The sequence below is a fragment of the Schistocerca piceifrons genome, chromosome 1 (assembly GCF_021461385.2).
Source record: "Schistocerca piceifrons isolate TAMUIC-IGC-003096 chromosome 1, iqSchPice1.1, whole genome shotgun sequence".
Lineage (NCBI taxonomy): Eukaryota > Metazoa > Arthropoda > Insecta > Orthoptera > Acrididae > Schistocerca > Schistocerca piceifrons.
In genome coordinates, this window is record NC_060138.1 from 1,125,991,234 (window position 1) to 1,126,016,149 (window position 24,916).

Sequence of the window (24,916 nt, forward strand, 5' to 3'; positions counted from 1 at the left end):
CATAATTTTTTATTACACAGAGATATAATGAGGAAATGACTTCTCTAATCGCCATTTCAAGAGAATTACAAGCAAACTGGAGAGTCATGAAATGTTGTTAAAGCAATTTTCATATCAAAAACTTTCACTGAATCTGACTCATGTATTTAAATTTTGTACCATATACAAGATTGAAAATATATGCCACACCAGGACATAAACCTAAACCTTTCAGTTTTGAAAACAATTCTCTTACTTACTGATTATGTCTGCTGCCATTGCTTGGTGAGTAGAGTACTGTTTCAAACTTCCCTCTCATAATTTAAAACTTTACCCTCAAAAACCATTGTACATGAGATTAAATATTTACAATAAATTAAATAACACAAATCTGTCAAATATGGAGTTTGACCAACTAAAAAGATTGTTATTTAATACACTATTGGAAAAATGTTATTATGCAATTGAAGAATTCATGCAGGACAGTTTGGCAATTTGAAAGGAAAAGAAAGAATAAAGATTATGTATTCTGTAATAAATTGTTAATATATTGTGTAAATTATATTGCAAGCTGCAAAATGACTGTAAGTGTCATATATGTTCTTGTTAATTGTTCATGTCTAAACATTCAGAAATGCATGCTTAAGTATGTTAATTATTATAACCTTATTTTTTTAAAGTAATTTGATGTGTCTCCAGTACAAAAATCTTTGATTTGTAACAGTACGTTATGAGATGAATAAAGTACATTCTACACGTAGTGCCCGGGGTTTTCTCACTCCAGTCCAAAAAAGAGCAATTATAAATACACTGGTACATAGAGCAAAAACTGTTTCTGATGAGAACCACTTGGATTCTGAAAATAATCATCTGAAGTATGTTTTCCAAAAGAATGGCTATGGTTTATGTGGTATAAAGTCAGCATTTTCCAATAAAAGGAAACATGGAATTGTTGAACATCCCTGTGGTGAGCCACCTATTGTATTCCTTCCTTTCTGCGGTGTTACATCCAACAAAGTAGGCAGAGTCATGGAAAGATGAGGTAAAAGATCTGTTTTCTGACTTCCTAAGAAGATAAAGGAGATGCTACATCCTGTTAAGGACAGTCTCAGCCTCAGTATCCCTGGGATTTACAATATCCCTTGCGAGAGTTGAAGCAGCTACATCTGTCTGTCTGTCTGCACCATTTCTGATTACTGTGCAGAATGTAAATGGCTGAACATCAGTGGCAGATTAAAAATCAAGAACTGGAGAAATCTGCAACTGGTGAGTGCCACCTCACAAACAAATATAAAATACCATGTGACAAAACAAAAGTTTTCTCCCAGGCTCCTACACACTGGGATTCTGTAATTAAAGAGGTGTAGAAATAAGAACGTGTGAGATCTTCAATCATGACAACAGGTGTAATCTTAGCAGTGCATGGAGGTGAGCTCTTGATGCAGAGAAGAGCCAGAGATATTCATTGCAATGTTTACACTATGCAACCCATCCAGATGTTGACACCTGGTGCAACAGCATTATGTAATTAAAGACAAATCAGAAGTCATCTATGAGCTATACAAGGCCACTACAGCAGCAGTTTTGGCAGTCAATTGCTCCTGATGAATACAGTGTAGGTAATTGTCAAAGGCTCGAGGTTTTACCCTGAAGTGACATGCCAAGAAGTCCAAGGATGATTTATATTACATTGTATTCTTACTTAGTGAGTTATCCAGATGTGTTCAGAGTCCATATCCCATCTGCCATTTACCATTACTATTCTCTTACACTCCACATTCTACACAGGTGATCTAACATACTACCTTGTAGGATAAAGATTGGTGGAAGAAAGGATACACTGGGGAATCCTAACAGATTAAAAGTGTGAGCTGAACCAAAATTCAGACACTCAAACCCAGACACTTCACTTTTGTAAGTAATGTTTTGAGCAGAAGAGAAGAAGTATACTGACAGACTTAGGGTTTGAGGCAGCAAAAGGTGCAGCTAATGCAGTAGAACCATTAAAAGGTTAATGAAAGCAATCCTAGAGTACCAATCCCATATAAATCTTGAAGACACCTGAAATGAAGCTGCTTTGCCTTTCCATGTGGCTTTCTTCGTGGTGTCTTCATTATTTCATTTTTCTTCTGTGGGCTGATTTTCATCTCTGACAACCAGACACCATGCACCTGTGTAATTAGCATTATTTTCTGACTGACTAAGAATGATGTCAGTTTTATTCAGTCTTTCTTATAAGCATCTCTGGAACAAAAGTGAGCATCATTCGGTCATTTCAAGATTGCTACAATGTTTTCTGCCAGTCAGAAGGGGACTGATTGCACATATAAATGCTTCTACCCTAGTAACAGACTGTGAGAAACAGCTGTAGAGTTTATAGTCAGAAGAGTTTACCCAACACTTCTCACAAAAATTTTTAATAGCACGATTTAGTGACGATTTTGCTCAAACACTAAGCTTGAAAATAAAAGGCTGTGCTGTTAACAACATGCCTTAAACAACTACATGTAGAAGGCTATAGTCAGGTTAGCTAGCATAAATTACTTCAACAACTTACTAAACAAAAAATGATGACAGTTTTATATAAATTAATGATGTAAAAATTAACTCCTTCATTGACACATTAACCCATTTCTTTTAAGTTGCTTTTCCACAGAAAATGGGAACCATAAGCTGCAATTTTAGAACAAACAGTTGGATTTCAAGGACAAAAAATGTTTCGTACCAGAAGAAGAGACTATGTCATAAAATGTATAACATGAATAATTGCTTGCTGAATTACAAATATTTATAAAAAAACATTCCAAAATGCTAAGACAAGTAAAAAGAGTGGCAAAAATGATGCATAATGATGAATTCATTTAGAATTCAGCAAATAAAGTGAAGGCCATGCGGAGTGTCATAAAAAAGAATCTGACGAGGACAGAGCATCACGCAAAAATATAACAGTCACATATTTAACAGCTTTTTCACAGGTGTTGCTGATAATACAGTAAAATCAAACCTAAATAAGAAAACCTAGCCAGCGAATTTAAAATAAGCACATTGTACATCAGCACTGTCTCACAAGACGAAGTAACAAAAGCAATAATAAGACTAAAAATTTCAAACTCTGCAGGCATTTGATGGTGTCTCTGTTTTAGTTCCTTTGTACAAAATGAAAATATATTCACTGTTCAACAGTCACTTCACCACTGTAAATAAATAGTTCTCTGTCCTTAATCTCTTTTTAATATTTCTAGAGTGTAACAATCCTCACACACATGAGTTCTAGTTGGGCCAGGGTGGGACAATTCCTCACCTGTAGTACACCATATGTAGTGCTATTGACATAGCTTTCATAGTCTCTCTTCAGTAGTACAAACATCTGGTCAGCTGAAGCTGAAAGTCTAATTGTATGTAGGATGGTGTGTTGCTCAAGAAAGTATGCAACACCATAATTTGTATTGCACTAACATGCACATTAATTCCATGCAAATTTCAGTTATTACAAGAAAAAATCACCATGCACACTTAGCATTGTGATGTAGCAGTTTGTCAGAGGAAAATATACTGTAGTAGTTAAATTAAGTCATTTTATAATTAGAATCACAATGTGCAACAATATCTCGGTCAGATGACAATGACATTTCACACTTTCTTGTTAATTCCAATTCAGTGAAAATGTTCATTCATCTGATACACAGAAATCACCTGAAAGTTATTAAATATTGATGTTATTGAGTATTGTGGAAATTGGTGGATATATTTTTATGTATGGAACATGCATAGCTGTGGTGTTAGTCAACACTGGGACTGCACCTTACATAGGTCTTACACATGAGCTGTCAAACTGTGAACTGCTGATTTTGGGTGCTGTCCATCTACTGAAAGACAGGTGTAAGAATAAACTGTTATTTTGTAAACTACATTATGCTTTTAACCCCATACCTTATGACTCATATCCCTGTAACAGACCTAGATGCAAGACCTGTTGCATACATCCTCCTACAACCACCTACTCCAGTCTGGCCACAAATGTCACCTATTGCATCAAAGGCAGGGCTACCTGTGAAACCAGTCATGTAATTTACCAGCTAAGCTGCTGTTGCTGAGCATGCTGCTCAACACAGCATCCTTCATTACATTGACTGCTTCACAGCCTGTGGTATATGGGTCCTTCCCACCAACACCAGCTTTTCTGAATTATGCAGGTGGGAACTTCACCTCACCCATCCAGCCCCTTCCCTGTTCCCATTCCAGCACTACACAGCCTTCATTCTACCATTGCACCCAGTCTTCTTACTTCTCTCCTTTTCCACTATCATCCCCACAACCTCCCTGTCCCCCCCCCCCCCCCCCCCCCGCCCCCCACCTTTCCCCTGTGCTCCGTTTAACCTCCTGGGACTGCACGTAGCTGCTCTACACCCTCTCTCCACCTCGTCCCTGCTCGCTCCACAGTAGCACTGCACTGTCTCCCACCCCTACCCTACTATCCCTCCCCCTCATTACCCCAGCCTCCTCCTTCCCCCCTCCACCCCCCCCCCCCCCCACCCAGTCACCACTCCCACAATGCACCGGTGCTGCTGCTTGCAATGTGGCTTCAGCTGCCAGAGACTGCAGTCATGTATGTGTGAGCTGCATTTGCATGAGTGTGTGTGTCTGTCTGTGATCTATTTTTGATGAAGGCCTTTCTGGCCGAAAGCTTATTTGTGACATTCTTTTTGTTGTGCATATCTGCGACTCAGCATCTCCTTTCAGTATTGTCATTAGACAATAAGATATTCCTTTACTGAAGTGTATATATCAGTGATGTAATCATAGTTATCTCTTTAAAGTTTATATACTTGTAAATTATATCTGCTCCAAGAATATTATTATTGCAAAAATATCCCATAAATGTTATTTACTTGTACCAAGTTTATGTACCCTATGTTCAGGTTTATTATCTGTTTCAATTTAGTATAGATGTAAATACTGACTTATCCAATATCTAATGTGTTTATACTGTACATGTGAGATGTACTATGTCAAATAAGAAATCAAACAGTACAATCTTCCATTTGAGTTCATCACTTGTTGTTCATTAGGTCACATAATATATGGTAAAGCTATATTTCCTCTTCTATCATTCAGCTATCCTGCTGTAAGTTTTATTATAAAATACATTCTAAATTAGATTTTTCTGATGAGTTTCAAATCAACAATAATTTCCTAATAATGAATTTATGGAATTAACAACATACTGACTGTAATCTAATGTAATAAAATCAGAGGAACTTATATAAACAATATAATCTGTTGTGAATCTTCAGTCATAAGGGAGTATTTATCATGGTGTTTTATAATTTTTGTGATTTGTAATATGTAACATATAGGATTCCTTCATGTACCAGATTTTTATATACCTCTCATTTATTACAGGCATCACAATCTATAGCCACACTTATCAGGAAATATGTGAGTGAAAAGTCGATACTGAATGCTAGAGATCACAGTGGCAGAACACCTCTACACTATGCAGTTGCAAGAGGACACTTCAAGGTAGAATACCAAAAGAATTTTTGAACTTTAGATCTGGTTAGCAGGGTGTTGCATTAAAATGTAATGAGGTCAAAGTTGCATGAATTTTCCTCTGTTGTGCACGATTGCTAATGCGGATCATGCTAGTTAGACATCTTGTAACAGAGAAGCTGGAACAATCCATGTGTTCTTATTCTGTTCCCAGTAATAATATAATTTTTTCTATCCTTCATCTTATAATGTTTTCTGAATGATACTATATGATAATTACATAAAAAATTACTTTCTCATTTAAGCTGTTATTCTTATATGTAAATATCTTTTAAAAAATATTTGAAAACTTTTAATTGTCGAGATCATAGTAAGATAACTATCACCAATAAGAAAAAATCAACAATCTTCAGATGCAAACAGAATAAGCAAACATAAAATTGCTTTAAGTGACAAGGATTTTGTACATTGAACGTATTACGGAAAAAACTTTTGTTACAGTATTTCAGTAAAGAGGTAGAACATACACAGTGTGATGAGAAACCAATGTAACCATATGTAAAACAGATAAGACACAGCATTTGAATAGCAGGAAGCATTTCCTTCAAAAATATACATTCATCCACCCATAGTAACATTCTGCCTTTGATAACAGCTGTAAATCTAAAACTAGGTATGTAGTTACGGCCTGCAACGACCATGTATCACACAAAATTCAATAATACACTCCTGGAAATGGAAAAAAGAACACATTGACACCGGTGTGTCAGACCCACCATACTTTCTCCGGACACTGCGAGAGGGCTGTACAAGCAATGATCACACGCACGGCACAGCGGACACACCAGGAACCGCGGTGTTGGCCGTCGAATGGCGCTAGCTGCGCAGCATTTGTGCACCGCCGCCGTCAGTGTCAGCCAGTTTGCCGTGGCATACGGAGCTCCATCGCAGTCTTTAACACTGGTAGCATGCCGCGACAGTGTGGACGTGAACCGTATGTGCAGTTGACGGACTTTGAGCGAGGGCGTATAGTGGGCATGTGGGAGGCCGGGTGGACGTACCGCTGAATTGCTCAACATGTGGGGCGTGAGGTCTCCACAGTACATTGATGTTGTCGCCAGTGGTCGGCGGAAGGTGCACGTGCCCGTCGACCTGGGACCGGACCGCTGCGACGCACGGATGCACGCCAAGACCGTAGGATCCTACGCAGTGCCGTAGGGGACCGCACCGCCACTTCCCAGCAAATTAGGGACACTGTTGCTCCTGGGGTATCGGCGAGGACCATTCGCAACCGTCTCCATGAAGCTGGGCTACGGTCCCGCACACCGTTAGGCCGTCTTCCGCTCACGCCCCAACATCGTGCAGCCCGCCTCCAGTGGTGTCGCGACAGGCGTGAATGGAGGGACGAATGGAGACGTGTCGTCTTCAGCGATGTGAGCCGCTTCTGCCTTGGTGCCAATGATGGTCGTATGCGTGTTTGGCGCCGTGCAGGTGAGCGCCACAATCAGGACTGCATACGACCGAGGCACACAGGGCCAACACCCGGCATCATGGTGTGGGGAGTGATCTCCTACACTGGCCGTACAGCACTGGTGATCGTCGAGGGGACACTGAATAGTGCACGGTACATCCAAACCGTCATCGAACCCATCGTTCTACCATTCCTAGACCAGCAAGGGAACTTGCTGTTCCAACAGGAAAATGCACGTCTGCATGTATCCCGTGCCACCCAACGTGCTCTAGAAGGTGTAAGTCAACTACCCTGGCCAGCAAGATCTCTGGATCTGTCCCCCATTGAGCATGTTTGGGACTGGATGAAGCGTCGTCTCACACGGTCTGCACGTCCAGCACGAACGCTGGTCCAACTGAGGCGCCAGGTGGAAATGGCATGGCAAGCCGTTCCACAGGACTACATCCAGCATCTCTACGATCGTCTCCATAGGAGAATAGCAGCCTGCATTGCTGCGAAAGGTGGATATACACTGTACTAGTGCCGACATTGTGCATGCTCTGTTGCCTGTGTCTATGTGCCTGTGGTTCTGTCAGTGTGATCATGTGATGTATCTGACCCCAGGAATGTGTCAATAAAGTTTCCCCTTCCTGGGACAATGAATTCACGGTGTTCTTATTTCAATTTCCAGGAGTGTATTTCTGTAAAACAAATGCGAAGTTAAGATTCCAAACATTTTTCAAACATACATCCAGTATTATATAGGCCATAAATGAGATAAATTCACTAAATCAGGTTTTATTTTTATTTACACATCAAGTTCTGTAGGGCCAAATTGAGGAGCAAATCTCCAAGGTCATGGAATGTGTCAGTACACGAAATTACAACATAAAAGTAATAACAGATAAAAATAAAATGTTTATGAACCTGAAAAAGTCAAGCCATAAGTTTAAGTAAACACAATCAACAATACAACAAGAGTCAGCTTAATTTTTCAAGGAACCCCTCGACAGAATAGAAGGAGTGACCCATGAGGAAACTCATCAGTTTAGATTTGAAAGCACATGGATTACTGCTAAGATTTTTTAATTGTAGTGGTATCTTACTGAAAATGGATGCAGCAGTATACTACACACCTTTCAGCACAAGAGTTAAGGAAGTCCGATCCAAATGCAGGTTTGATTTCTGCCAAGTATTTGCTGAGTGAAAGCTGCTTATTCTTGGGAATAAGCTAATATTGTTAACAGGAAATGACAGTAAAGAATATATACATATACAGGGTTATTACAAAGATTGAAGCGATTTCACAGCTCTACAATAACTTTACTATTTGAAATATTTTCACAATGCTTTGCACACACATACAAAAACTCAAAAAGTTTTTTTAGGCATTCACAAATGTTCGATATGTGCCCCTTTAGTAATTCGGCAGACATCAAGCTGATAATCAAGTTCCTCCCACACTCGGCGCAGCATTTCCCCATCAATGAGTTCGAAAGCATCGTTGATGCGAGCTCGCAGTTCTGGCACGTTTCTTGGTAGAGGAGGTTTAAACACTGAATCTTTCACATAACCCCACAGAAAGAAATTGCATGGGGTTAAGTCGGGAGAGCATGGAGGCCATGACATGAATTGCTGATCATGATCTCCACCACGACCGATCCATCGGTTTTCCAATCTCCTGTTTAAGAAATGCCAAACATCATGATGGAAGTGCGGTGGAGCACCATCCTGTTGAAAGATGAAGTCGGCGCTGTCGGTCTCCAGTTGTGGCATGAGCCAATTTTCCAGCATGTCCAGATACACGTGTCCTGTAACGTTTTTTTCGCAGAAGAAAAAGGGGCCGTAAACTTTAAACCGTAATATTGCACAAAACACGTTAACTTTTGGTGAATTGCGAATTTGCTGCACGAATGCGTGAGGATTCTCTACTGCCCAGATTCACACATTGTGTCTATTCACTTCACCATTAAGAAAAAATGTTGCTTCATCACTGAAAACAAGTTTCACACTGAACGCATCCTCTTCCATGAGCTGTTGCAACCGCGCCGAAAATTCAAAGCGTTTCACTTTGTCATCGGGTGTCAGGGCTTGTAGCAATTGTAAACAGTAAGGCTTCTGCTTTAGCCTTTTCTGTAAGATTTTCCAAACCGTCGGCTGTGGTTCATTTAGCTCCCTGTTTGCATTATTCGTCGACTTCCGCGGGCTATGCGTGAAACTTGCCCGCACACGTTCAACCGTTTCTTCGCTCACTGCAGGCCGACCCGTTGATTTCCCCTTGCAGAGGCATCCAGAAGCTTTAAACTGCGCATACCATCGCCGAATGGAGTTAGCAGTTGGTGGATCTTTGTTGAACTTTGTCCTGAAGTGTCGTTGCACTGTTATGACTGACTGATGTGAGTGCATTTCAAGCACGACATACACTTTCTCGGCTCCTGTCGCCATTTTGTCTCACTATGCTCTCGAGCGCTCTGGTGGCAGAAACCTGAAGTGCGGCTTCAGCTGAACAAAACTTCATGAGTTTTTCTATGTATCTGTAGTGTGTCGTGACCATATGTCAATGAATGGAGCTACAGTGAATTTATGAAATCGCTTCAATCATTTGTAATAGCCCTGTATATATATCTAAAAACAAAGATGATGTGACTTACCAAACGAAAGCGCTGGCACGTCGATAGACACACAAACAAACACAAACATACACACAAAATTCTAGCTTTCGCAACCAACGGTTGCTTCGTCAGGAAAGAGGGAAGGAGATGGAAAGACGAAAGGATGTGGGTTTTAAGGGAGAGGGTAAGGAGTCATTCCAATCCCGGGAGTGGAAAGAGTTACCTTAGGGGGAAAAAAGGACGGGTATACACTTGCACACACACACATATCCATCCACACATATACAGACAGAAGCAGACATATTCAAAGGCAAAGAGTTTGGGCAGAGATGTCAGTCGAGGTGGAAGTGCAGAGGCAAAGATGTTGTTGAATGACAGGTGAGGTATTTTTCCCATGTGGAATGTTTGCCTCTAATATATATATATAAAGATGATGTGACTTACCATACGAAAGCGCTAAAAATTGCTTCGTAAGCCATGAACTTATGTCATGAACAACATTATTTGAAACTGAGCCACTATTGCAGACAACATCCTTTACTACCAAGCTAGTGTCATCAGGAAACAGAAATATTATAGAGTTACCCATCATATTAGAGGGCATATCGTATATATAATTAAGGAACAGGAGTGGCCCCAACACTGATCCCTGGGCACCTGGGCACCCCCCCCCCCTTCCACTTGACCATATCCCACTCAGACCCCACATCACAGCCATTCTCAACTCTGTGAATAATAACCTTTTGCCTTCTGTTGTTAAAGTAAGAGGGGAACCAGTTGTGAACCGTATTCCGCAATTGTCCAACTTCTGGAGTAATATTTTGTGATCAACACAATCAAAAATCTTTGTTAAATCAAAATATACGCGTAGCATTCAAAAGCTGTTGTTTAATCCATCCAGTATCTCACAGAGATAAGAGAACATAGCATTTTCAGTTGTTAAGTGACCTCTAAAGTTGAACTGTACATTTGATAGCAAATCAAGTGATATAAAATTATCAATTATCCTTACATACAAAGTCTTTCAATAACTTTAGCAAGCACTAATGGCATAGAAATAAGTCTAAAATTGTCCTTATGATCCTTTTCTCCCTTTTTATAAAGTGGCTTTACTACTGAGTGCTTTAATCGTTCAGGAAACTGACCATTCCAAAACGGAAAATTACAAATTTGGCTAAATACAGGGCTAACATGTGCAGCACAGTACTTTAATATCCTGCTGGGCGCCCCATCATATCCATGAGAGTGCTTAGTCTTCAGTGATTTAATTATTGATTCAGTCTCCCCCTTGACTGTGTCACAGAGAAGTGTTTCAGACATCAATCTTGGAAAGGCATTTGCCAAGAGAGTTATATGATTCCCTATAGAAACTAAATAAAAAATTTTTATTTAATTCACCAGAAATGCTCAGAAAATGAGTATTACATACTGTACATACATCTGATTTATCAGTAACAGTAATATTTTTACTATGAACTGACTTTATATCGTCGACCTTACGCTGCTGACCAGACATTTCCTTCACAACTGACCATACAGTTTTAATTTCATCCTGTGAATTAGCTATTCTGTTTGCATACCACATACTGTTTGCCTTCCTAATAACATTTTAAGCACCTTACAGTACTGTTTGTAATGGGCTACTGTAGCTTGATTGTGACTACTTCTAACATTTTGATATAATTCCCGCTTTGTTCTACATGATATCTTTGTCCCACTAGTCAGCCACTTGGGCTGCCTTTTATGGCTAGTATTCCATTTAGAACGTTCTAATGGAAAGCAACTTTCAAACAGCATGAGAAATGTGTTAAGACAAGCATTATATTTGTCATTTATATTATCGGCACGATAAACATCCTGTCACTCATATTCCTTGGTGAGATTTAAAAAATTCTCTATTGCTGTTGGATTAACTTTCCCACATAGTTTGTAATTACATGTGATATTTGTTTGAGTACAAAAGCCTTGTAGTGTTGAAATTTGTGAACATGGTCAGAAACACCATTTACCCTTTACTAACAGAATGCCCATCTATAGTGAAGAATGAATAAAAATATTGTCTATGGCTGTGTTACTTTTCCCCTGCACACTAGTTGGGAAAATCACAGTCTGCATCAGATCATATGCATTTAGGAGATCTACCAACATCCTTTTTCTTGCACCATCATATACAAAATTTATATTGAAGTCACCACATAGAACTAATTTCTGGTACTTCATACAAAGTGAAACCTCTCAAGCTTGAGCAGAAATGCTCTGAAGTCAAAGTTAGGGGCCTATAAACAAAAACAAGTAGAAGTTTAGTTTCATTAAATTCAACTGCCCCTGCACAACATTCAAGTATCTGTTCAGTGCAGTGCCATGATACGTCTATGGACTCAAATGGAATACTGTCTTTTATGTACATGGCCACTCATCCACCCCACAAGAAACTCCTTGAAAAACAGCCAGCTAATCTGTATCCTTGTAAAGGAAACCTCTAAATTGTCAAATTATTTAAGCGGTGCTCCCATATACCAATAATTTCAGAGTCAACATCTGTAAGCAGTTCCTAACTTCATCTCTAATACCTCTTATATTTTGATGAAATGTGCTAATTCCTTCTCTACTTCGAAACATGACGTCCTCTGAAAGGGGCCCTTAGTTAGAGGGACTTCTTTTAAGTAGGTATACGTATCAGCTGACTTCAGACCGAAAAAGATGCAGCTCTAACACCAACTACTATAGGAATTTGCCAGTGTCCCCTTTCCATACCTATTCAGGTGCAGACCATACCTAGTAAAACCCGATCTACTGATAGACACAACTGGCACCACTGAAATGTGATCCATGCCCTCTGCCATCAGTGCCTTCTCCAGCCCCATTTTAATGTGCCTGACAGCCACATTAAGTTGAGGCCAATCATAACACTGAAACAGTTACACGAACTGCACATTAGTGCCACCAGTTTGAGTAGCTATCTTTACCAGGTCACCACCTACATCTTATATCCTGTCCCTATCAAGACTATTCCCTACTCCACCCACTATCACTACCTGATCTTCATAAAATTCCTACATAACTCCCCTATGTTGTCAGTTACCTGAGCCAACCCTGCACTAGGCTTCACAATGCTGATGACCTGGTACTCACTCCCCAACACTTCCTGCAACTGCTGGCCCACACCTCTACCATACGAACTACCGAGCAGCAGAACCTTCTTCTTTCCGTTAGACTTTGCAACTGACCTAGACCTCCTAACTGCTGAGCACTGCTGCATGTTCCCTACACCTACAGCTACAAGAGGCTCCTCTCCACTCAACTGTGACAGTCGGTCAAATCTATTGCATACACTCAAAGTAAAACTGCCTGAATACCTCCTCCTCCTAGCTGTCTTCTTGCCAACTGCCAGATCCCATTCCCCAGTCCCCTTCACCCTGCTCAACCTATCTAGTTCTTCCTTTGCATGTTGTAACTGCACCTGAAGGGCACAGATCTTACCCTCTTGTTACTCTAGCAACTTATTTCTACTACAGATTCTGCATTCCCAGGAGAGGATCTCGCTAGAATGCCCACTGGCTTCACCAGTACATTCCTCCCAATGAAAATACTTTGAACAAATCCCACACTGTAACCCACTACTCACAAACCTATGACAGAGCCCACACTTCTCACTCATGGTAAAATTTTACAGTTAATGAAGAAAATTATATGTCTGCATTACCCAAGTTCAGTTACACCAGCAGAACTATTTATAGAACTAACAATAGTAGTCTCAAAATTCTCTCTCTACTGAGAAAGCAACTACTTGTATTAATACTACTAAACCACAACTAATACCAATACCAACAAAACTTCACAAAATTATTAGCTAAAATAAAAAATTCAAGCAGCCACTGGAACATCCAACAAAGCTAAAACACTGAATAAAAATTTTACTGAAATATTTCACTAGAAACAATAAGAAATGTCAGCTGAAAACTGAAGCAAGAAATTTACTAAATGACTTCAATGCATAGAAAACTCTAAAAAACACAGTGAGTGAATGTTTCCAAAAGTTTATTAAATCATTATTTCGCCACAAACAGCATGAAACACCATTGAAAACTATTAAATTTAATAGCTGTATAACAGTGCACAAATATCTTTGTCAGTACTTAGCTTTATAACCGCTACAGCTGCAACTGCACGCCGCAAAACTTAAACATACAGTTGTATATAAAATAAAATTTGATGACTGTCACCAGTTCTGAATGCCCAGACTGGCTGTCATTTTGACACCCATTTTTGGGAGTATTCGTTTGCTCAGAATGAGACAGCTCTTTGTGTTCATATTGCATCAGGGATCATGCTGTGTGTAGTATAGAGTAATGTATGGAGGTTTCACATAGAACTGCTTAAGGATGGAAACTTGATCTCCTGGAGGAGTTAGAAACTTACACCTACAATAAACAACCCTATCTCATATACTGAATGAGCAACTACAATTTAATCATAGGATTTCTTTGGTATTTTTATGATAATTTATTATTAGTTTTGACTAACACACATTGGGTAACTTCTGTCATTACTCCTGGCAGAAACTCTGCAAGCTGCTGTTCAGTTCTCCCACGTCTACTGGCCGACACACGGCAGACTTCATCCAATAGTGTGCTACTCTACTGCGAGATGATGTCACATTCTACACTAGTTGCTTTTGTTTTTTATTAACCTCATTATTTAGTTTGAGTTTATATTTTGTTTTTACTTTTTATATGTTAATATTTTTATCTAGTCTATTGAGTATTGGCATAATCTTAAAATTCTACCTTACTCATTACTTACTTTTTATGATGGTTCTATTTCCACTATATGGTTATTTTGATCTTATCATTGAATTTTTGTAATTGTGTATATGTGCGCATTATTAGTGGTTTATTTGGCAACTTCCTGTTTGACATATGTGAGGATAGGTGGCTGTTAGTCTGCTGTTTTGCTTCGAACAGGACACTATCTTGCACATCTGTACATTTTATGTATGTTAATTGACAAGTTACAATAACAAACGTAATTGTTGGGTTCAAATTAACGATATGAATAACATAGAAAGAAACATTCCACATGGGAAAAATATATTAAAAACAAAGATTCCATGACTTACCAAACGGGAAAGTGCTGGTAGATAGACACAATAAAAAAACACACAAACACACACAAAAAATTTCAAGCTTTCACAACCAACGGTTGCTTTGTCAGGAAAGAGGGAAGGAGAGGGTAAGACAAAAGGATGTGGGTTTTAAGGGAGAGGGTAAGGAGTCATTCCAATCCTGGGAGTGGAAAGACTTACCTTAGGGGGAAAAAAAGACAGGTATACACTCGCACACACAAACATATCCATCCACACATATACAGACATAAGCAAACATCAATTGACAAGTTACTTCACATAACAATGCTAGGCACAGACTTTTACACCTGTGTTCATTTACATTCCTTTAGCTTTTATAAATACTTAATTATTATAGATAACATAGAATATTTTTATATTTATATTATACTAGCTGCTACCCATGGCTAGCTCTCATATCTGTTGTTTTATTAGGTTGAGTAATGATGAGTAAGTAAGCTACTGTACAAGGAACAATGTCAGCTGCCCTCACTTTTCACTCTGTTTGGGTAAGGAAGCATAGATGAACAGTGCATGCAGAGGGGTGTGGGCATCTATGCAGTATACCTTCCCATACACTAGATTCAGTCATGTTGATTGGACACTGGCGATAGATATTTTTTATGAACATTTTGCTAAAATCTGCTCCAGTCTGCTGAGGGTGACACCTGTAAGGTGAGGTGTACTGGTGGATGCAGAAACAATAATCTGTATAAAAAAAGCAGTGGAGTGGTGGAGGGATTCCTCCCTCATCCAACTTACCATAATGAAATAAGACTGCAAATTATGTGGTGAGGGTTCTGCATCAGGCACGAATATTGGCAGTCGGATGTTAACTGGACCACAAGCTGTTGACACATATCAGTAGTTTTGTTATGAATGTTGATGAATGCATTAAATTGTGCAGTTTTTAAAATTATTAAATAGTGGTAAACTGAGGAAGAAAGAAAATAAATCATTTGTAGTTCAGTGCAGTGCACATTGTACAATATTTGTACATGCAATGTCAGCTGCCCTCATGCGTCCGCCTGTTACCCATGGTTATAGTAGCATATCACAATTGAGTCCAGCCTTACTAAAAGCCTCCCATGTTTTTCGTATACAAGCACAATGTGTGAGTATTTATAATGCAGCATTTAAAGTTGTGAGTCTTCAACCATCTCAGAAGCTGTAAGAGTAGCATGACGCTAAGCGGCTAAAATGTGACACACTTACAGCCGATAATAGTGTGAAAGCATGGATTAAACACATTGAGGATTGTATAAGTATTGTATTCATTATGTTGAATCATATTATTTAGAACTTTTTCACAAATGTGATAAAGTTCAAAATGCAAAGAAAAAATAGTGTTTTTAAAGAGTAATTACATCTCCATATTTCATGTTATATTCTTCAAGTCAGGAAATATCATGTACTACCCTTTCTGAAGTAGCCTACAATATTTCTCAGTGTTCAAGCTATCTCAGTACAATATATCATCTAATTCAGTCCAACAGTTTAGTCGTGAAAGCATAACAGACAGTTAGTTTCAGATTTATGTTAGTATTTATTTCTGTTTGTCTATTTGTTCTGAGTCACACTGTTTTTGTTTCCTTACTTTACAGGTTGAGAAGCACTTCATGGCTCTTCTATTGATAATTGGTCTATTTTAATGAGCATTTCTCATCTGTGAGATTCCACTGTAGTGCACAAATGTTGATTATATATATTTTTGATGGGAGTGCTTTTTGCTGTTCAGATGCTATTTCTCATACAGATACATTAATTTCTCATCAAATTTGGTATGCAATTCTGTTCGTTAATTCCTTTAAGATCTGAAGACAGCAGATTTTTTTCAACTGAAACTAGTTATCTTATTATTGTTCTCTAATTATGATATAGACAATTAAGTTTTTGAGTAATTTTTTCAAATATTATTTGAATATAAAAGATATTGACCTCCAGCCTTACAATTTCAGGTAATGACTTTAAGCTGATAACAGAAAAGTTTTACCACTCAATAGGTAATTTCTCAATTACTGATGACAACACTCTCATAATCTCAGTTGGAAACAGTTTTTAGCAGCAAATAGTGAAGATTTAACACTTAGAGGAAGCTTTGGAGATGGAGTTAGGAGTGAGCCCATAAGATATCTGAGTGCATATTTCCGTACGTCATTTGAAAGACCCCTGGTTCGTCTTTTCAGTAAACTTCTTACTTTTTCGAAAAAGTCATGTTTTGTAAGTTATGTGTAGTTATAGTTCTTGTCACACATAAAGTTTTATTTGTAACTAGTTCTTGTGTTTAAGATTAAATTATCAAGCTGTGTAGCCCAAACTTTTCTGGTTACATAACTATTCACTTGCACTAGGAAAGCTTGTTAGTTTGCTATTTAATCAATCTAGAAAATTGTGTAAGTTAGCCATTTTTGGCAGTAATTGGGAACCTCTTGGGGCTATACTCGTTATTAACACTATAGTCCACATAACGTAATCAATTATCGATTCATCCAGTCTAGTCCAGCCAATGAAGGAAAATTACAGGAAAAATTTGTATAGTCACAAATTTTTGTACGGTAGTAGGAGGAAAGGTCATGAACAACATACTAAAAATCCTGACCAGTAGGGTATGAATGTATGAGTGTTGCAGTGGGAAGAAGGGGTGGGGGGGGTGGGGGGGGGACATTTAAAGGTAGAACTAACACTTCTGGTGTTGCAGGAAATGGAAAACTGGTAGATTTTTAAAAATTGTATTTAATGGTATAAAATTAATGTTTATGTGTAGAATGGAACCATATTAATGGATAAATTGTGTCGTGGGAGTGAAGCAGGGTGGTAAGTTGGGGATGGAGGTTAGAAGTGTGAGGGAAGGTAAGTCATCAGATGGTGGTCGTGCACTTCCCTCCATCACCGGACTGCAAAATGAAGAGTGAGCAGGCAGTTCCCCATAAAAATAATGTTATGCTATCCACACATCCGTTGAAATTACATGCACGGACTCCACAGTATATGGGGATGACAATATATAACAAGTTAATGGGCAAAAACATATTTAATATGAAACCAGAAATTTTAAAAATGAGTCTATAGCAGATTCTGTGGGAGAAATGCTAATATTGGATAGAAGAGTTCATAGAGGATAACATGATAATTTGAGAAAGGGGTAATTAAGTGTTAGATTTTATTGTATGTATGTATAACAAAATTGTATTATGATAATGATGCTGTTTGTTAACATCAGCTGTTCTTTGTTTATGGTGAAAATTTACCACAATTTGACATGTCTCCTGTACTTGAATCAAATGATTTAGATTATGTATGTTATGAGACAAGTAAACCACAATTCAGAATAACACAATTCACAGCACTACATCACAAAAAGCAACTAGAAGGTGTTTTGTAAAGTTATACTGACTCTTCAGCAGCTCACCTTACGAATCACTTGAAATGCTATGAGTGAATATGCATGGGAATGTTTCTCTTGCAAGAAGTGTCTTAACACTACATGGCATACAGATTTCAGTTGCTAGTAGTACAAATGTGATAAAATTAGGTTGACAGATGCTATGTAAATCTCTGCACACTGCTCTACCCTGCTACAGGGGATATTGATTCTTAGTCATCCTGTATGGGAGTTGTAATATTCTTCAGAGAAAGGTGACTTCACTTACCACAAATCTGCTCGCTTTTCAGTTTACAGATGGGCTACCTTTCCCCAATATTTCCTGTCCAGGGATCTGGTGTAAGGAGACGAAATACTACACTGAGTATCTTTTTATACAGTGGGGTTATTTTCACTATATTAAGTTGATATTCATTTGCAGTTATTAAATGAGCTATTATGTAAAAAAGCTCAACAGCTCGAGCTGTCATCTGTCTACCAGACTGAAGAACCAGTCTCAAGTGTAACATGCTGTCAATTGTATTTTATGTTGGGGTTGACTACATATTGACACCCAACTCAATTGGGAAGAACATATCAATCAACTCTGTAGAAAGATCTTGCAGGTGTTCTAACTCATATGGAAACTGAGAGATATGGTCAGTAATAATTGTCTCCATATGGCATATTTTGGGCTCTTCCAGTCACACATCTCATATGGCCTTCTCATATGGGTCATATGGGGACATTTTCCTCACATCAGCAACATTTTAAAAGTTCAAAAAAAGTTGTCTGCATAGTATGCAAGGCTGGTCCTGAAGAGCACTGTCACTTAAACTACTAACAGTTATGAACCTTTCCATCTTTGTCAAGAACAGCAAGGGAAACAATACACAAACATGACACCAGAAATAAGGCAAACATTGACATTCCAAGGCACAGGCTAGCTATGACAGGAAAATCCCATAAAGTAAATGCCCTCAAAATTTTTAACAAGCTGCCTTTCACTGCTCGATCTCTGCCAGTCAAAAAATTCAAAAGAAAATTGTGTTACTGGCTGACAAAAAACCCATTATACAATATGAAAGAGCTCTAAGATATCGACAATATTGCAAACTAATATTTAAAATTATAGCTGTATATAAGGTAGTTAGTCTGTACATGAATTGTAAATGTTAATTGTAATAATTTAAGAGCAACTGTAACTTGATATTATTAAGATGTTACCTGACATTATTAAGAAATCTATTTTACTGTATGTTGTCAATGGCAATAAAAGATTCAGATTCAGATTATCAGTGGATAGAATACTTCCCACAGCATGAGGGTATCAAATAAGCATCAACCCAGCCTCAGCTCTCTCAACATCTGGAGAGACCCAGAGGCTTAAATTGGCTCCTTCTGTAATGCAAGTAGGTCATCTAGGTGTTATGGAACTTCCGATATTTCAGCATTAGTCGAGCAATGTACTACAACAGAATACTCTTCTAGATTTAAATATTATTGGTCCTATTTCATTTCATTTCATTTCATTTTATTATCTTCCTGTAAATCATTTACATGATGTAGGAATTGTCACAACAAAGTTATCATACTAGTACAAGTACTACAGACATAATAATGGAATATCACTTTCAAGGCATTTTTTAAAAAGTACAAATTTAGACATATAAATTAAAATTTTTGGCAATAAATTTACACACAATCAAAGTACTCATCTACGTCATAGAAAGTTTTGCTTAAAAGGTAATTTTTAAGCTCAGTCTTAAATTTTACTTCATCTATTATTTCCTTCATGTACACTGGCAGAGCATTGTAAAGTTTTATTCCAAAATAACTTACATGCTTGTGGGTTTGTGTTGTCCTTACCCTTTCTACATACAAATTCTTACGAGTTCTAGTATTATAATTATGGCAGTCCTCATTTGTACGTAGATTTTTCATATGTGCTCTTGTACACAGAATGCTTTTAAAAATATACAGTGATGGTATTGTGAGTATTTGCAGTTCTTTGAAAAGGGGTCTACAATGAGTTCTTGGAGAGTTATGTGTTATGATTCGTATAGCTCTTTTTCTGAAATTTGAAGATATCTGTTAAGCTTGATTTAGTTTTACCCCAGAACACTATGCCGTAAGATACGATGGACTGAAAGTAAGCAAAATACACTAGTCTAGTACAGTCTGTGTTGCATACTCTAGATAATATCATCAATGCAAAACATGCCGAATTGAGCCTGTGGGATAAGAACTTGAGATGGTCTTTCCAGCGTAAGTTTTGATCAATGTGCATGCCCAAAAACTTTGTGGATTGTACACTCTCTATCTTCTTATCCATTAGTTTTAACTGGAGGTCCATATCTTGAGTTGCTTTGCCATACTGTATATAATTTGTTTTACTTAGATTAAGTGTTAACTCATTAGCATTAAACCAATGTTGAATATATTTCAGGACTATATCAGTTGTGGTGGTTAATGATTTTTATCATCACTTATAATTATGCTAGTGTCATCTGCAAACAACATTATTTTGTTAGAAATATTAGGATTTTTTATGTCATTTATATAAAGCAAGAATAATAAGGGACCAAGAACACTTCTCTGTGGGACACCTATTTCCAATTTCTTTGCATCTGAGACCCACTTGATTTTCTAATTTTTATGTTCTGCGATGATTTCTACCACCAGAGTTCTATCTTGAAGATAAGATTCAAACCACTGCTTCACAACTCCCCTACCATCTTGTTTAACAGAATTTTGTGATTTACTGTATCAAAAGCTTTAGATAAATCTAAGTTAATTCCCACTACACATTTTTTAGTGTCGAGACTCCTGACAATCTCTTTGGTATAGGCATGGATAGCTGATTCTGTGCTGTGGTCCGAGCGAAAGCCACGTTGATTGCAGTTTAGAAGTTTGTGAACATCTAAGTAATTTATGAGTCTGGTTTTCATTAATTTCTCTAGAATTTTTGAAAATGATTGGAGAAGGGATATTGGTCTATAATTTTCTACCTTGTATGGATCTCCTTTTTTAAACAGAGGTCTAACCTTAGAGATTTTCAACCTCTCAGGAAACACACCTTCGCTGAAAGACAAATTGGCAATATGTACCAGGGGCTTTATAATTTGTTGGGCAACTTTTTTTATTATTGACACAGGCACTTCATCCATACCTGCAGACATTTTTGATTTTAGACTCTTTATCACCTTTAATATTTCATTATCATTTGTGGGAGTTAACAACATGCTACTGTCTACTTTTGAGGCTGTTAAATTCTCATGTTTAGTAAAGTTTTTACTTAATGACACTGGTACATTTAAAAAGTAATTATTAATGTAATTTGCCAGAGTTTCATCTTTTAATTCAATATTTTCACTATTTTTGAGTACTATTTCCTGATCCTTGAGGCCCTTACCTGTTTCCGTTTTCACAATTTCCCGAATAGTTTTTGATTTATTGCCTGATTTTCTTATTAATTTATCATTACTTAGTAATTTTGCTTTTGTAATTACTTTTCTATATATTTTTTTTTTAATTTGTTACATGTTCTTTAAACTTGGGGTCAGTCCAACTTTTCAGTCTATAGTTAAGCATTTTCATGGTCCTGGAGGAATTTCTAATACCTGTTGTGATCCAGGAGTTAGCATGTGTATGCCCATATGTGTTTGTTTTGACAAGTTTCTTAGGAAAACACATTTCAAAATTCAACATAAACAGGGAAGAAAAAACATTATATGCAGTGTTTGTGCTAGTTTGTAACAGTACTTCTGCCCAAGATTGGTTAGTCAGTGTATTTATGAAGTAACTGCAACTATTTGTGGAGAAGGTTCTTTTGTACATTTGGTATGAACTATTTTTGGTCCCAGGGGCTATGGGAAATTTAAGGATGAGTGCATTGTGATCAGATATTCCTACGTCAACATTTATTACATCTATATCGATGGCATCTATATTTGTGAAGATATTATCTATGAGACTTTTTGAAGAGTTTGTTATTTGTGTAGGGTTAGTTATATGTGGATACAAATTGAAGCTCTGTAAAACATTCAGGAACTGATCTTTGGATGCACCTTCAGTCAATAAGTTGACATTAAAATCTCCACTTATAATTATTGTTGATTTTTTATGATGTAATATTTTGAGCAATGCCTCTAACTTATTTCTAAAAATTTCAGGGTCACCACATGGTGATCTGTACACTGACATTATTATTAATTTACTCTTTTGCATATTCAACTCTATTGCTGCAGTCTCAAAATGTTTTTCTTCACTCAAGGATTCAGTTACAGTCATATTTTTAACCTTTACTCCAGGTTTTACATAAATGCAAACACCACCATGTCTTGTTTCCTTCCTGCAATAATGACTTACTAATTTGTATGGGGAAACGCAAATATTTTCTAGTTCATAACTCATGCACCAATGTTCTTGAATGCAAATACGATCTATACTAGCTTCACTGGCTGCAATCTCAAGTTCTAATATTTTATTTTTAAATCATTATATGTTAAGGCTCATTATTTTTAAATTATTGAAATTAGATTGAGAGGAGTTTGTACTTATGTTTCCCAGTGTTACCATCAGATGTATTGACATGCACCTTGTAAGATATACTGTGGATGTGTGGTAACTGGTTTTACTCAGAGTAACCCACTCTACAAGTACCAGCAATTCCTGAATTGAAGAGATTTATGCAGTCTACCAGTAACACATTTAACACTAGAATGACACACTTTGACATTTTTAATACGGCAGAAAGGGGCCATTTTCACCACAGATAAAATATTTTCGTATTTCAATTAAACAAGGAATTTATTTTACTGTGTGTTAATCCCTGCCTTTTTGCGAGATATAACAATAATTATTTAATATGGTGATTAAACAGTACATGTTTCATCAATAAAACATTTTACTGATTTATTGTTCCTCATGCTCTCTTGAGCCCCTCCACACCCACACTGGCATGACGGCCAACACAAATGGTCTACTGCCATCTCTGCTTAAGGGTTAGTTTTCACTAAATTGAGGTATCGCAGGATGTGGGTACTGCAAAGTTTGCGTACGTCTGGTTAAGGTTAACCATTAATATGCGCTCATCTGGAGGTAGATTAGGTCAGAGGTTGAATGAAGGGTAGCAGTTTGAAGGGCTGAGGGAAAAAAGTGCCAAGACAAGAGCCAAGGGAAAAAACCTCCGTTATAGTTGGGTGAGGTTGTAAGAGCAGTAGCAGTTTTCTTGTTGCTTGCAACAGGTCATGCAAGGGTAGGCTTTGTTAGTAGTTGGTATCATGCAGGTCGATACCTTTGATGTTGTGCAGTGGTGTTACTCAGAGGCTGCTGCTGAGTGAAGGAATTTATTTCTCAGTCAGCTTCAGCATACCTGTAGCAGTTAGGTTCATCATTGTTTTGTGTCCGATAGGTCATATATCAGATTCACAGTGTACGGTAATGTTGGTGGTTTGGTTGTGCATAAGTGTATGAGCTTGCCAGTTTCCCTGCTGTAGCCTGTTGGTCGGCTTTAATAGCAGCTGGCATATCCAGTCAATGTTGCTGATATGTAGGGCCTGTCAACGTTGTTGCTTGTGGGTGTATGTTAGTGTTGGGTCTTGCCCACTCGTCTCATATAGGTTGCCTAAGGGATGCTGTGTTCTAGGATTGCTATACAACAATTCAAGCAAATAACATTAGTAGTTTTGTTTCTATAAAACAGAGTGACAATACTTAACTTTAATGTACAAAGGTGTCACAATCGATGGCTGACATGCAACATAAATCTGAGTCCTGTGATATATGCAATGTTCAGGCAAGTCTGTCACACAGTTTGTGGATCACTACTAACTGTTCTCGTAGCACTCTCTGTTAGGCCACACTAATACTCTGCAAATCCTGTCCACTAATGTCAGGCCGAGGCTGGCAGGGGCGGCACTTATATTCACTGCTTGCAGAGGTCGCTCCTGGTGCAGCCCGGTCCTTGTCAGCAGGCTATTGGCTCATGCTTCCTCACCGCCTTCTCTGGTCTTGCTTTCTTCCTCTTTGTTCTGTCACTTGTGGTTACCCTGGAACATTCCCCCTCCCCCCCCCCCCCTCCCCCCCCAAACCCCCCCCCCCCCCTCCCACAAAGTGATGGACTGTCATCGTGTAGGGAGTGCGACAAAGGCTGGGGAGGCAGGAGTGTGGGCACATTGTGGAACTGGAAGCTGTGGCTGCAGAGGATGTCAAGCTTCCGGCTGGACCCCGCCATCTGGCCTGCACTCTGGCTCCCGGAAAACGATCAGAAGGGTATGTGTCCACCTCCTGATTATGGCAACTGCTGTGATGTGGGTGGATCCAGCTCCATCAGTAGGACAAGAGGAAGCGGATGAAGCGAAAGCTCCGTCTCCATGGGGTCGTTCCACGAGGACACCCTCTGGCTGCTGCTGTGGCCGCAGTCCTCTGGATCCATGAATCTGGGGGAAGAGAGACTGAAAGATCATCATGTGTATGACAGAGGTGAAGTTGATTTTGATGGTGGCACTGCAAACCATCGGGACCTGAAATAAGATACATGAAAGCGTCAAGTTGATGGTCGATCTCGCCTTGCACCCCACTGTCTGCTGCAGCTAAAAACCCTGTAAAAAACAATGTCATGTGGCACAAAGTGATACTTGTGGCCTTCCTTCAGCACCGGATGCTGAGGAGAGTAGGGCAGGTGGAGCAGTGTCCGATGGCAATGGCCGTGAAGCAATTCTGTTGGTGATGGTCCGTCTCATGGGTGAGAATGATATGAGGCAAGAAGCAGTTGCAATGCTTGATCACTGGTGTGTGCAGAGTGAAGTGTGGCCATCTGCTGCTTGAAGGTTCTGACAAAATGTTCCACTTTGCCGTTTGGCTATGGATGGAATGGTGCAGCAGTTGGATGC

General features: G+C 38.5%; 1 protein-coding gene across 2 annotated transcripts in view; it reads left to right on the plus strand.

The window, feature by feature from the left end:
* LOC124779165 (serine/threonine-protein phosphatase 6 regulatory ankyrin repeat subunit A-like) overlaps nt 1-24,916 on the plus strand; it is a 303,064-nt gene that overhangs the window by 191,285 nt on the left and 86,863 nt on the right. For both annotated transcript variants that reach the window (XM_047253694.1, XM_047253693.1), the window contains exon 11: nt 5,383-5,502. In XM_047253694.1, coding sequence (XP_047109650.1) covers nt 5,383-5,502 — 120 coding nt within the window. The remainder of the gene's footprint in view (nt 1-5,382; nt 5,503-24,916) is intronic.